Source organism: Ptychodera flava, chromosome 13, assembly GCF_041260155.1.
Source record: "Ptychodera flava strain L36383 chromosome 13, AS_Pfla_20210202, whole genome shotgun sequence".
Taxonomy (NCBI): Eukaryota; Metazoa; Hemichordata; class Enteropneusta; family Ptychoderidae; genus Ptychodera; species Ptychodera flava.
This window is the reverse complement of record NC_091940.1, coordinates 34,745,757-34,760,645: the sequence shown is the minus strand read 5'-3', so window position 1 is coordinate 34,760,645 and position 14,889 is coordinate 34,745,757. Positions and strand designations below refer to the sequence as shown.

The 14,889-nt window shown below is 38.7% G+C and overlaps 1 protein-coding gene across 1 annotated transcript in view; it reads right to left on the bottom strand.

The window, feature by feature from the left end:
* The window catches only part of LOC139148265 (protein Jumonji-like), a 50,236-nt gene that overhangs the window by 14,557 nt on the left and 20,790 nt on the right, over positions 1-14,889 (bottom strand). Inside the window, 10 exon segments of the mRNA XM_070719617.1 lie at positions 63-193; positions 515-572; positions 945-1,016; positions 1,363-1,488; positions 2,545-2,626; positions 3,126-3,196; positions 4,139-5,503; positions 6,465-6,715; positions 10,678-10,826; positions 12,372-12,757. Coding sequence (XP_070575718.1) covers positions 63-193; positions 515-572; positions 945-1,016; positions 1,363-1,488; positions 2,545-2,626; positions 3,126-3,196; positions 4,139-5,503; positions 6,465-6,715; positions 10,678-10,826; positions 12,372-12,757 — 2,691 coding nt within the window.

The following is a 14,889-nucleotide window of genomic DNA, read 5'->3' as shown; positions in this document are numbered from 1 at the left end:
AAGCTGGACCTCAAGAACTCAAACAGGTGGCAAAATGAAGCTGACACAAGAAGACAGTTTACCTCTACATCTGCTGGTGTTGGTTCATTCTTGAAGCACTGGCTCATGGTGTTGCGAGCGACTCTGTAAAACTGAGTCAAGGCGACAGATCGGCCTTTGGTTGAACAACTGTTCCTCTCATGCTCTGCAACAGCTGAACAAAAACAATGCCATCGACAAAAATACATCAATACTGATTCCCTGCAGCAAATTTTCTCTCAAATGTTGAGAGAGCTATTACAAGGAACTATAGGTGAAAAAAAAGTCACATATTTCACAAGTACAAATATTGCATATTTGAAGGAATGGTTTGATGGCAAGTTCATAAAGAAACCATGAAGTATTTCTTCCGTTGTCTTTATGCACACAACTGTGTCTTGCTGAAGCTCTCATTGTACTCCAGAAAGCACATTGACGTAAGTTACAACATGTTATCCTGAAAAAAACTGAGAAAACAAACTTGAATATGACAAACCTCGAGACTTCCTCTGTCTTTCAACTGTTACTTGTTTTTCAAGTTTATCTTTCTCTTCCTGAAAAATCAGAATATTTGCATGAAGCAAGGGATGATAAATAAATTTGCATTTTATGTTAGCAGTTGCTGTAAAACAATTGGCTGATGGTGAGACAAGGTATATCATTTGCATTTTATGTCAGCCAATGATATTCATGAACACATAAAGATGTGAGGCTCCAAATGATTTGCTGACATCTTTTAAGCATTATGCATCTGTGTGACAAATGAATGAACATCCAGATTTCCTAATTTGAATTTGGACACTAGCATAATAATAGCTAATATATAATATATAAACTGAATAAATTATCAGCTGTACGATTTGAAAGCACATTACCGCTGGATTTTAAAATTTTTATCATCAAAGAAATCTAGTTTTGTTAAATACCTTTGACAGCATATCATATGATAGTAGATATTTGCAGTAAATGTCATCTAGTTTGGTCAGCCTATCTTGAGCCTGGAAAACCAAAAGTGAGAGTTCTGTAAGTACTTGAGATGATCCACACACAGCATGCTATTCTGAAGTTTCCCAGGATTCAGGCATTGTACCCATCTATCATGTTTCCATACAGTTTGTAGCACACACTGATTGAAAACCATCATTCTTTTTTACAACAACAACAACAACAACAACAAACGTAAATGTTCATAGAGACTGACATTTCAAATAAATAGACACCAACTTTTCAAGTCGGCTCAGTTGAGTATAGGAATTCACGGTACAAAAATTCTTCTGTGTTAGTGACTAACAAAGTAAACGAGTTCCTGAGGTCGAAATGAGAGTAAAGACAGGTCATACTCACAGCCTTAGGTATCCTCATTGCATCGGCTACCTTATTCCATCTCTTCTTGTCTGGTACATTTTGTAATCCTCCAAACTGCGCCATGGTGTGAGAGAATCTCACCACATCTAACTCACAGCCTCCAATCTAGCAAAGAATGAGAACTTTTCCTATAAGAAGACCTTTCTGTATGCCGCATGCAATCTTTCTGGTAAGTTAGGCAAACTTTCAAAATTTTCAATTTGTTTAAAAAGAACAAGTCTAACAGAAACAATGGAAGTCTGTCAATACTTGGGTCTAGTTTGTTTGTTATTAGTTACCAGAGTATAAGAGGGTTTACCTTGGTCATAGCAGGGTTTACCAAGGTCAGAGTGGGCCAAGCCAAAGTTAAGGCTGGATTTACCAAGGTAACAGTAGGAAAGAACCAAGTTTGGGCTGTGTTTACCTTGGTTATGGAAGGGCTTACCTGGTCAAGAACTGGGCCGTACCAACTGTGGAGTAGATTATCTTAGTTACAGCAGGGTTTACCTTGGTTAGAGTAGGGCTTAAGCAACTTTGGACTGGTTAATTCACTTAAATCAGGCCTTGTTTCTATAAGAATGGGCCTAAGTTTGCACCTGGTGTACCTGAGTGACCTTGAGCTTTTTTTCTTATTCAGTCCATCGTCCAATGGGGGAATGCCCAATTACAGGATGAGGTACGCATAACCTACCACCCAATGGAGCAATGAGGAGTATGTACCTTGCTCATGAGCACAACACCATGTTAGAGTCTCGAACTTAAACATCCTGTGAGTTACTCTGGACTTACCGGGTCTTGAACCGGGTCTCGAACTCACCATCCTCTGACAGTGAGACCGAACCATTGCCCCATGGTGCCTCCTCAAAGCTGGGTTTATCATGGCTACAGCAGGGATTACTTGGATTAAAGATGGGCTCAGGCAAGTACAGATGTTATGGGCAAGGGCAGGGCTCATCAGGTTCATGGTAGGGTTTCCTCAGGTTTGAGCATGTCTCATCTTAGTTACTTACCTCGGTAAGAACCCAGCTTCCTTGATTCACGACAGGGATTACTTGACTTTGGCCTAGATTCCCTACTTTAAAACACAGCTTATTTATTTATTTATGGCAGGGTGCGACTCGATTTTGACAGGACTTAAGTTGATGCATGGTCATTGTATACAGGATGAAAGATAGGATTTACCTGTGGTGAAGTTGTCAATTCGACACCTTGCTCCGCTAAATGTTTCTTAATACACTGTAATTGCTTCACATTTGGTCCCCATCTGTAATTTAAATTCAGATTTCAATTACTGGTCATTGCATACACTCATTTGGAACAGACAGTAAAAATTATTTGAAGAACAGATCTGAGTAGTTTGGAGATATCTTACACTATTCAAAGAATATAGGGTAAATGGTGATGTATGTCTTTAACCTTTTTGGTCACTATTGTAAGTAGAAAAGCCATTTTAATATGGAAATACTATTTTCAGAAAATGTAACCCACTGGAATGAACAGCAAGAATGTTGGTAGGAACATAAATTATATCTACTGAGTACACTGTTGAAAAGACGGTGGTGAATGTAGATTCATAGCTGTAAATAAATATTGTGCTATGCTATGAAATGGTAATAAATTGCTCTTCACTTGAACAATTTTACAAATATCTTCTGATTTTGACGATTCTCCTGCCAAAAAAGAACTGAAATTCAAACTCCACAATCAATTCTCAATGTCGGCAATGATCAAAAGATTAAGAGTAGAAAAAGAAAATGCCATACCTCTTCTGCATTTTATGAACGTACTGGAGTTGTGTTGTAAACCTTAAATCATCGTTCAATTTACACTCCGGCTGTAAAGAGAGAGCGTCAAAAGAGGAATGAAACATGCCATGACGATGTATCTTGGTATATGCTATAAGTGATAAAAAACCTGTAGTAGTCTGACAACTTGCTGGTCTTAGACTCAGCTGGTCTCTTACAGCTAGCCTGAAACCTGAACTAGTCTGTTCCCTGAGTAGGTTATATGGCCCTAGTGTGTCTGTTGTTATGTATATTGAATATATTATGAGTGTATGGTTACTGGGTATCAACTGTACTTATCCCATTTAACTGATAGGATTCATATCATGTGTAAAAGATGACTGGAGATATTGGGGACATTATTCAACTACATGAGATCCACTACTTATGCATATTTGTTTATAAATAATTTGCTTTCTCCAATAGCTTTACAGTTTCATCCCTTACGAGTCAATTGTAATTTTCGAAAGTGAGCAAAATTCAAAGTCCACTTGCACTGTTGATTATCTCTTGCATTGATATGATGGCTAGGGTGGCACAATCTCCATTACTACGGAAGCCTGAGTAAACACCGTGACCTAATATGCCATGAAGTTCACATTTTTGGTACTTTTTTCCTGTAAAGGCCCAGCAGCTGTATTTCTGTGTCACAGTTTCTCAGTCAACTTACAATAGCAGGTGGTGAATACCCAGTATTTGGCTTGTTAACTTCAGCCTGTTAATCCTCAAGGTGGTGCATATATGTTGACAGTTGAATTTTTGGCCAGACTAGTAGTCAGTTGGCAACAAAAACAAGACATCTTTCAAATATATGCACCTTTCAAATGCATGCACTGAGTTGACAAGCCATATTACTGGGGTGTTTACACTTGCTTTAGGTTGTATTACAAGTCAATGTTTGATTCATTGAACAAAGATACTCAAAAAATTGTCCTCTCTGATTTCAACCTTCCTGCAGTGTCGAACACTCCCCAAGTTACCTGTACACTTACCCGCCATCCTTCAGGTGGTATGACTTTACACATACCGTACGGCTGTGCAGTGGCTGAAATTTTCCTAATGTACACAATAGGGTCTGCCCATTCTTCTTTGGAGGGGTGAAAGACAGGGGCGTCATAAAGTTTTGCCTCAGTAGGCAGGGCGTAAGGTTTGCTTGTTGTTGATGTAGAAGTTGAGGGTTCTTCACCACTCATTGTTTCATGTGAAGTACTTTTTTTTACTGTATTAGTTGTGTTCGGGGAAATGACTTTTGAGGTAGTGATCATGTTTGACGACACTGTCGCTGCTGTTGTTGTTGTCATTTCCGTCGACGGTGATGATGACAATGATTTCATTGCAGTCTTTGTCTTTGCCTTGGGAGACACTGTTTTTGGCGGTGATGAAGCCTCGTTCAAACTCTGCGCTATTCGTTTATTCTTGGAACCAGGCGGTCTGCCGCGTTTCCGCTTCAACTGATTTGCATGATCAATTATTTTAGTTTTGGAATCCTCAGTGCTCGTCGGGCCCGAAGCATTAAGATCGCTAATCATCACTTTGACTTCGGAATTCAGTTGCTTGGCAACCGTATTCTTCGCACTGCTTGACACATTTTTAGGACCATTAGTACCCGCTTCATCAAGGTCAAGGACGTGATTTTTAACAGACCTGGTCACCTTTTTCTGCTGTTTTTGCATATTGTTCTTGACAATGTGAGAATTTCCCTGTTCTGTACAAGTTGTGTTCTTTCTCTTCTCTGTTTTCACTGCGCCGATATTGTCTTTGATTTCCTTGATATCTGTTTCAAGTGTTAAAATGGAATGATTTTTGATGTGTGCATTGTGCTCCCCGCTGCGAAGTTTCGATTTCTTGGCTGGAATATACAACAACTTAGGGGGTTTGGACTTCTTAGCTTTATTCACTTTATCAACTTTCTCATCAGTCACCTTGGCTGACTTTGTTGCGATGCTATTGACTTGAAGCTGGTCAACAACATGATTCAAGCCCTGGAGACTCTTCTGAGCAAGCTCACCGTCTTTCTCATTCTCTGAGCTTGACTTGAGTGACGACGATACGTTTGTGAGTTCCAGAGGCGATGATATGGAGTGATTGAGAATTATCCTGGACGGCATACCTGTGGACATGATAGGCGGTGGCACCACCAGCGAGGGCGCCGTCACTGCTGGATTGTTTGCTATGGTCATACTGCTGCACCTGGGTATGATTGGAATCAACGGGGGAGGGGCTCTCTTAGGCACCATGGTCAGTAGAGGAGGCACTGGTTGTAAGTTTGGTGGTGACGATGGTTTGTAAGACATTCCTGGTGGCGGTGAGTGTGAAGAGATATGTGTATTTACAGGCGTCGTTAGCTTTCCTCTCATCTGCAAAAGACACCAATGTTGAACATGAATCGAGTTGGAACACTGAAAATTTCTGTGGTAAATGAATGAGTGGCAATGAAACTTTTCTGCTGATAATGCTCTGATGTGATTGGTTATTTTACTGGAGGTGTTTCAAAATGACTGAATTAATATTAGCAGTATGTTTTTTTTAAGTTTAGGATAGATTTCTGTTTTTTCGATTGAATTTGAACAAATAGAAACATAATCATTCCTGGAAACCAACAAACTAAGCATTAGAACCAGATTTGTGATTGATTAGTGTAACCTGATATGGCTGACAAAGGAAGCAGTTTATTTGATATATAACTCCCAGCAGTTGACATTATTCTAGGAGAGTCACCCCTGGACATTTTACCTGCAATACACTTACACCAACCCTATCTTTACCCCTTACCCTAAGTGGTGGGCGGGAATTGACCAAGTGGTAAAAGGGAAAACTGTTCTGATACTGTACACAGTGAAGTTAAAAAAATGGAACAAAAATCTGAAAACAACAATGACGAGATAGGTCTGACAGAAAAGCGCTGATTGTGAAAATGACAGTGGAACTACTGCAAGATTTGATAACCCTTCTCCTGCTAGGCACTGGCTACTTTCAAATCTGCCTAGTCAGTAAGATGCATTATTGAGCCAAAACCTGTAATATTTTCACCTCCTTAGCATAGTGTGTTATATTGGTAGCATGTTTTGTGAGTAAAAATCATGTTTACGGTATCTCTGTTTTCCAGGGAGTTCAAATTTTCAAATCTCTGTTAAAATGGAACATATGGGACATAAGCAGACTGAACAATATCCTAGGGGTGCATAGCTGGCACCTTTAACTTGGTAGTATTTGACTACCACTTCCTGCTGGTTTCAAGATTGTGTTTAGCATCAAGTATCACATCACATCAAGTAAACTTTGGTGAAACTTTGATGTTAGGCAAGAAACACCACTTACCTTGGCAACTTCATGGATACTTTCATTTGTGCTTTCATCAAGAGTGAGTTCAGCGATACTACTTGCAGGAGATGCGACATTGTCGAGAAATGATGTGCTAGCTCTGTCAAATGAAAGTCCTGAGTCTTCGTTAAAATTCATCTGGCTCTCGATGTTTGTTTTCTCTTTGCTTTCTTTGTCCTTGTCTTCGATTATTTCTGGAGAGGGTGGTGCACCAAATACTTCCATCCTTGTCGGAAGAACCGGTGTGCCTGTCATACGTATAAAGGATTTCAAAAATTGTAAATGCATAACAGCGATCACACAGAAAATCGATAAGGTTTTGGCATAAATGAAGGGCGAAAGACAAAATTCTTTAACAGCAATATATAAAGTAGTTTAGTAGGTAGTGTGGCATATAGCATAGCTGGAATTAAACTGATAACTGTGGGCAAAGTTTGTTTGTTGGTGGCATCCACAAAATTGACACTGAACTATACGAAGGCCAAAAGTGGCTGCTGTGAGTATAAAGATTGCTACACGCATGCATAGACCATATACAGTAGAGGGATACTGTCTATGCATAGACTTGACGAATGTTTTTGACATCAGGAAGCCCCATCATCATCTGCAGATCACACACATATGTCCATGTATGGCTGCGATCTGCGCTGTTACAGAGTTATTGTGGCCCCCATGTATATAATAAGATAATGAGTTGTTGGACGTGGAAGACTATGATCATCGTAGAAACACAGATAGCTTCTTCAAAATTATTCATTTTATCATGACATTGGTGACATTATTGGGCAGTTGAGGAAATTATGCAGCTGACAATGAGAGCTTATTGTAGGAGCTACGTTTATTGCATTGCAGGATCAAGTGGTTGAAAACTGGGGTGTTATGTTTTTGATGGTCCTTTGTTTAATACCTTGGACATTGTTAGGAGCATAAGTGCATGCAAGCCACTGACGCAACAAAGGCGCCTGTGTTTATGCTGGGGCCTCCAGCTATGTGCTCCATCCTTAACTGTAATGACACCCTAAGTCACTGATAATTATTGCAACACCCTCTGTTACGAATTAATGCAAAATCCCATCCAGATGTAGATTACACTAATGACATCCAAAGTTAATGATAATTAATGCAAAACCCTGTATATAGCTGAGCCTAATGACAACCTCAGTTACTGATTATTAATGTAAACCAAGTGACTGACTCTGTGCCTACTTATTTTCACTCTTGAAAATGTTTGCAACAAGGGCAACATGCTCTAATTATGCTTTCATTATATTTCATATACTGAACAGTTTCATTTTTGAATTTGATAACTTTAAGATGCGATTATAACCGGTAACTTTAGAGTAATATCATCATGTATGTCAACCTATCGCTCTGTGCATATGAAGATCTTAAGATAAAAGCTCTGGTCAATTAAATCTTTTTATATTTCCTGTAATTACAGAATACTATCAACTTGTAACATGTTACATGGCAGTAACATTGAAAGAACACAATGTTGCATTGATAAACACTGTGTAGTCACAAATTTATTACATTATTACCACTTTTTATATTTTTACAGTCATGAGCAACAAATTCTATTTTGATTGCCTGGTGTAAATTATATATTGATTGACAGCTTTAATGATCCCGAGTTCACTGGATGTAAGATTTTACAGCTCAGCAGAATTGTAAATAATGATAGATTATTGTTTGAACTGTTGTCACATTGATCTGATAGAGACACAATCAACCTTTTCCATTGAAACTGAACTTATCCACTTTAATACTAGATAATATTTTCATCATTTTAGCTTTTTAGAACAATTTCACATTCTTTTCACAAAAGTTTGTTGGCATTGAAAATATTATGTGTGTCAACACCATAATATTGTGTATAATGTAATGTGTATAATATGTAATGTTATTATTAGAAAGTGAATTCTATTCCAGACAAAATTTCATTTGTCAACATTACTGTAACATTGGATGGTACACACACACAGGCTATGTCAACATTACCGTAACATTGGACATTACACACTCATACGCTGTGTCAACATTACCATAACATTGGTCAACATTACCATAACATTGGTCAATGTTACCATAACATTGGACATTACACACACAGAGGCTTACTTTAACATTGGACATTACACAAACACAGGCTGTGTCAACATTACCATAACACTGGTGAACATTACTGTAACATTGGATAGTACACACTCACAGGCTGTGTCAACATTAGGCCAAAGAAAAAAAACTGTGCTGTTCCGATAACCCCATCTACGTAAAACAGAAGATACAAAAGAAAAACCCGTAAAATCATGTGTTTGTTACCTGGCATTTGATTTTTGATTGAACGAGGACGTACGAGGACGTCTTTCATGTTTTTTTTGTATGACAAGTTTTGCTGGAAATGCTGTGGCCAATGTTTGATCACCCTGAACCCCTGAAAAGTGCATACTTAGAAATCAAAATATTTTGGAAAAAAAAATCCCTGCCGACCTACCTACCCTATTTTTGCAAACCATGTTATCGGAACATCACAATTTATATTTTCTTGCCTTACTGTAACATTGGATAGTACATAGTAGTACACAGGCTATGTCAACATTACTTTAACATTGGATAGTACATACACACAGGTTGTGTCAACATTACCGTAACATTGGATAGTATACACACAGAGGCTATGTCAACATTACTGTAACATTGGATAGTACATACACACAGGCTGTGTCAACATTACTGTAACATTGGATAGTACACACACACAGGATGTGTCAACATTACTGTAACATTGGATAGTACATACACACAGGCCCTGTCAACATTACTGTAACATTGGATAGCACATACACACAGGCTGTGTCAACATTGCTGTAACATTGGATAGTACACACACACAGGTTGTGTCAACATTACTGTAACATTGGATAGTACACACACACAGGATGTGTCAACATTACCGTAACATTGGATAGTACATACACACAGGCTGTGTCAACATTACTGTAACATTGGATAGTACATACACACAGGCTATGTCAACATTACTGTAACATTGGATAGTATACACACAGAGGCTATGTCAACATTACTGTAACATTGGATAGTACACACACACAGGCTATGTCAACATTACCCTAACATTGGATAGTACACACACACAGGCTGTGTCAACATTACTGTAACATTGGATAGTACATACACACAGGCTGTGTCAACATTACTGTAACATTGGACATTACACACACACAGGCTGTGTCAACATTACTGTAACATTGGATAGTACACACACACAGGCTGTGTCAACATTACTGTAACATTGGATAGTACATACACACAGGCTGTGTCAACATTACTGTAACATTGGATAGTACACACACAGGCTGTGTCAACATTACCGTAACATTGGATAGTACACACACACAGGCTGTGTCAACATTACTGTAACATTGGATAGTACACACACAGGCTGTGTCAACATTACCGTAACATTGGATAGTACACACACACAGGTTGTGTCAACATTACTGTAACATTGGATAGTACACACACAGGCTAAGTCAACATTACTGTAACATTACCATTACATTGGACATTTAATACATTCAGACACAGACTGTGCTGACAACTGAACACTGGGCAGAAAAATGATTTCTGCCCAGTGCTTTGTGCCTTTGTATTAATATATATAATAACAATTTTTTTTTAATATTTAAAAATAAAAAAATAAAAAGAGAAAAAAAACAAAAAAACACAGGGCACTTTAAAATCCTTTTGAGAACAATGAGAGATTCTATTTTATTGAAAGAACAAAATATTGAAAAATAAGTCTAAAGTTAATAATCTAAGAGGCAGTTAAAAATAATTAAATGGATTATAGTAATATGTAAATTCATGATTATTGTTTTTTCTTCACTTTGATGCAACTAACATTTCCAAAACTGATATTGAGGTGTAGCAACATTCGCAAATAGAAAATTGAATTTGTACTTTAATTGTGAAAATACCCTGCAAATCTGCCATTGGCTAGGGAAGACTGGATAAACAATGGTACACTTCAATTTCTGGAAACCAAGCAGCTTTAACAAACAATGGTAAACTCGAATTCCAGGAAAACCCGGCAACATACATGCCATGTTTGCACTGTTATGAACTGCTAATATGGAAAGGGATTTCACGAAAGTAACCTTTGCAAGCGTGATCAATAATGACTCACCTCTCAAACAAAGGAATGTTAAGAAGTCTTCTGTTTTTGGACGCTTGGTTGTCAGTAGACTGCCGCTGCCGCCTGGGCACTTGATGGGTGTTGTGTTGGGTGTACCTGGCAATGACTGGGCAAATTTACGCTGAGCGTGTACCCGAGCTCTGAATAGGAAATAAATTCTCACAATGAAACTACATTCATCATCCTTTAGTAAACAGAATGGTTAAATTTTATTAGATAATGATTTGTAATTTTAGTTAAAAGTTCAACAGGGATGAGATTCCTATTTGCTAAAGTGAAATGGGTGTAGAAAGCGGGTGTATCCATGGTGACTTTTTGGCCTAGACAGTGGGCGTATCCAAGGTGATTTTTGGGCCTAGAAAGCGGGTGTATCCATGGTGAGTTTTTGGCCTAGACAGTAGGCGTATCCATGGTGATTTTTGGGCCTAGAAAGTGGGCGTATCCGTGGTGATTTTTGGGCATAGAAAGTGGGTGTATGCATGGTGATTTTTGTGGTCGTATATATGGTACGTGTTGGGTTTCATGTGTATGATATGGGTGTATTATGTATGTGGTCTAAAGGTTTATAGTGTTTGTGTTTGTATGCATGAGTGGGTGGGTCTACAGATTCAAAGAATGAGTCGATCTTCATATCATGATATGATTTATAATGTGTAAATAGTACGTGCGTGAAACTGAATTAGGAGATAAGAATGAATTAGGGGGTGGGATGAATTAAGGGGGAAATGTCTTAGGAGAGAGAAGAGATGGGGAATGGATTGGGGTAAGAATGAATTAGGGCGTGAGGATGAATTAGGAGGTGAGAATGAATTGGGGAGGAGAATGGATCAGGGGTGAGTGTGGATAAGAGGAGGAAAGGGAAATATGCATGGCATTCTACTGTTTTGTGGTTGTAGCTTTTGTCTACTGAGGTTCCTGGATACACAGTGTGTGTCTACCGCACAGTCTTACGGTAAGTTCATAGCACTTTTGGTTGTATCAGTTTTATCGCTAAGGGTAACAAGTCTCTTAGAGATCATGGATAATTAAAAGACACAAATCATATATGATACTCATTGCGTTCAACCTTAACCCATTGACACTCCTCTGAATGCAAGTTTGGAAGTGCAAATACCTTATATAGAATTTGGTTTAAACTTCCCTTATTTAAACACAATAAATTTGAGAAATACCGTTACATTGTTGTGTAGGGAGTTTAATCCGCTGACAGGTTTTTGAACAATGAATATTTCAACAAAAAATCTGAATGGTGACTAATATCAGGAATACACAGGGTTTCCATGGTGTTACCGCATGCATGGCATATGGTTAGTACAAAACTGCAATTGTAAATCAAATTAGAGCTAAATCCACTGTGCGTAAATCAGTTTTGTTGATCATGCGCCTGTTTTAATTATCAAAAGCCACTTTACAGGAAATGATACCGCTGGTCTCCAGTCAGTTCATCAGGGTTCCCTTGGTGTACCAATGTAGTCATACAAGGTGACATGGAGATGTTACTTATGGACTTATTTCCCCCAAAGTATTGACCTGTGTTCGCCAACCGAAGCAAAACACTTTCTATGTCGAATCAAATTGTTCATTCTAAAATGGGTAATATACATGTACATGCACACGGTCCAAAGTTGACATTGTTTGTTTGTGACATTATGTTGGCATGGTCTACCATAACTTAATAAACTAACCTTTTAGGTTTGGGAGGTTCATCGACATCAGTCTCTGAGAATGAATTAACAGAACAACTTGATACGCTGTCCTTCCTCTTCTTTTTGGACTTCTGTTTCAGTCTGGAATTTATTATTCTGGAACCGTCCACTTTGTCTTTCCTAGGTTTCGCTTTCTGACTGCAATTGTTGATCTTCTCTTTGTTTTTGGCTTTGCCTTTCACTTTGTCCTTTTCAGAAGAGTCTGTTTCTTTTGATTTCTTGTAGCAGGGTGGAGTTGAACAGAGGCTTCCAGGAGCACTGGCAGAGGTCTCTCCATGACTCTGCTGTTTGACTGAATGCAAAGATGCATAAAGAGCTTTGCGCAGTTCTTTCTCTTCTTTCCAAAGTAATCCATTATTGTAATCCTGAAAACGACAACGCTCTGTGGTGAATACAGTTGTACCATTGCATGGTCCACTTGGTGACACGTATTTCCTGGTTTATGGTTCCCTATACCTATACCATTGAAATTCTACAAGAATGGAGGATCCATATTCTTGCTGGCCTATGGGTGCTCAGCTTTGCCTTGCCTCACACTGTGCGAGCAAATTGCAAAATGTTTTATACTATAATTCACACATCAATGTCTGTCATTGTAGATATACATTTGCATTACATACAAATGGCTGAGCAACAGTTGATGCATAAAATGTACAATGTCAAAGGAAATATAATATTTTTGTGATTTACTTTTGACTAGTAAAGTAACTCAATTGAAGTCCAATTTCTGCATAGCCATAGACCTTGTGAGAACATTAGCCATGCAATTGAGGTTCGACAAGATTGAACAATGATTCACTAAATGTAGATTTTGTCAAAAAGATATAAAACCTGGGGAGTCTGTACACCAGCTTTATGTAATCCACCCATCTCCACCTGTAACTCCCTCCCCCACCTTGTCACCTATCCCCCAACCAAGCCCCCTAAAGATTTCAAACAGCTGTTTTCATAAACAGGAAATGATAACTCTATAATTCATTCAAATTTATCAATACAAAAACAACAGAGATTTAACAAAATCAATGTTTTCCTGTCTTTTTATAAAAACGGTACCTTAAATATTATCAAAATTAATACTATTAGTATTTACATGTAAAACTATAAAGTATGTGTACACTACACACAAAAAAGTTGTTTGGAAAGGCAGCGTTCTCACCAGGCCGCGATTCCGCGACATTCTCGCGTATTTTTCTGTTTTGTCGCGGATTTCTTGGGCGTGCGCGCCAATAGTGGCGCGCCTTTGAAATTATAAACTTTTGTGGTGCCAGCCGTACGGCCGGCCGGCCGTATCATACAGCCAATACTTTTCACCATGGACGTAAATGATTGACGCGAGTATTACACTTCCTGGTTGAAACCGAGGCAATCTGGAGGCAATACCCATCAGAGGGCGTACTTAAGCCACAGTCACTTGTGATTCGATACATGATGGCCGATGTGTGGATGCATTATTACGTATACCACACAGCGGCCGTCGTGTATTGAACCACACGAGACTGTGGTAGTCTGACGCACTTGATGTGTTCGCCTTGCATGCATATCGGTACATGTCCACGGAATTCGCGGAAGCTGGAGGCGTCATGGGCACGATAAATTTTTTCATAGGCTACGACAACAATAATCCGAACTACAAAAACACAAGAATGTAAAGCTTGTATATGCCTAAGGAATTACATGAACATTTTTCGAAAACAACGAACTCGAAGCTGGTAGCATTATACTGTGAGTTCCGCATGGCAACCAAGGTCTTGACGGGAACGACGTTAAAGTGTTCGTGCCGTTGAGATTCAGTGAATTTTTGTTCTCGAAAAATAACGCAACTTTGTCTGAGATAATTTTTAGGTCTTTGCTATGTTTGGAATCATGTATAAACTTCGCGGGAGATCTGTGTTGTGTGATGTTAATCAGGCATTTGCTCCGTTCCTCGCCCACGCGACCTGGTACCCACGACTGGAAATGATCGACAACTGGCCCACTGCCGATTGATAATATTATTCCAAAAGTAGTTCCGAGGTTTAAATGTGGAATAGTTGGAGGAAAGTTCTCTTATTATGCAAAAAATTATCAATTCTTGGCTTGCGCATGTGATAAGTATATTATTCCAGGCGAACTTATACGTGAGAACATGGACGTCTTTTTTCCATGCTTCAATCAATTGACAAAATGTGTAGCCTTGGCTGGCGACCAAATTTCACGTCAAAAGTTTATGATTGTTTACAAACATCATAGGGATATGTTTCCTGATCTAAATAAATGCTGACTTGGCCTGTTCCTTCTGCTGGTTGTGAAAGGGGGTTTAGAGTGCGAAAAAAAGTAACTAATGACAGGAATCAACTGGGAGCTGAGCGGCTGGACACTCTAGCAACTACTGTTATTGTAGAGGACCCCGAAATGGACTTTCACACTGGAAAGAACGAAAGTCCCATAGACTTTTCATTAAAAGTCACTGATATTCAATATCAGTTGATATGTTCACCGAATGTTTACAAAAAAGTTG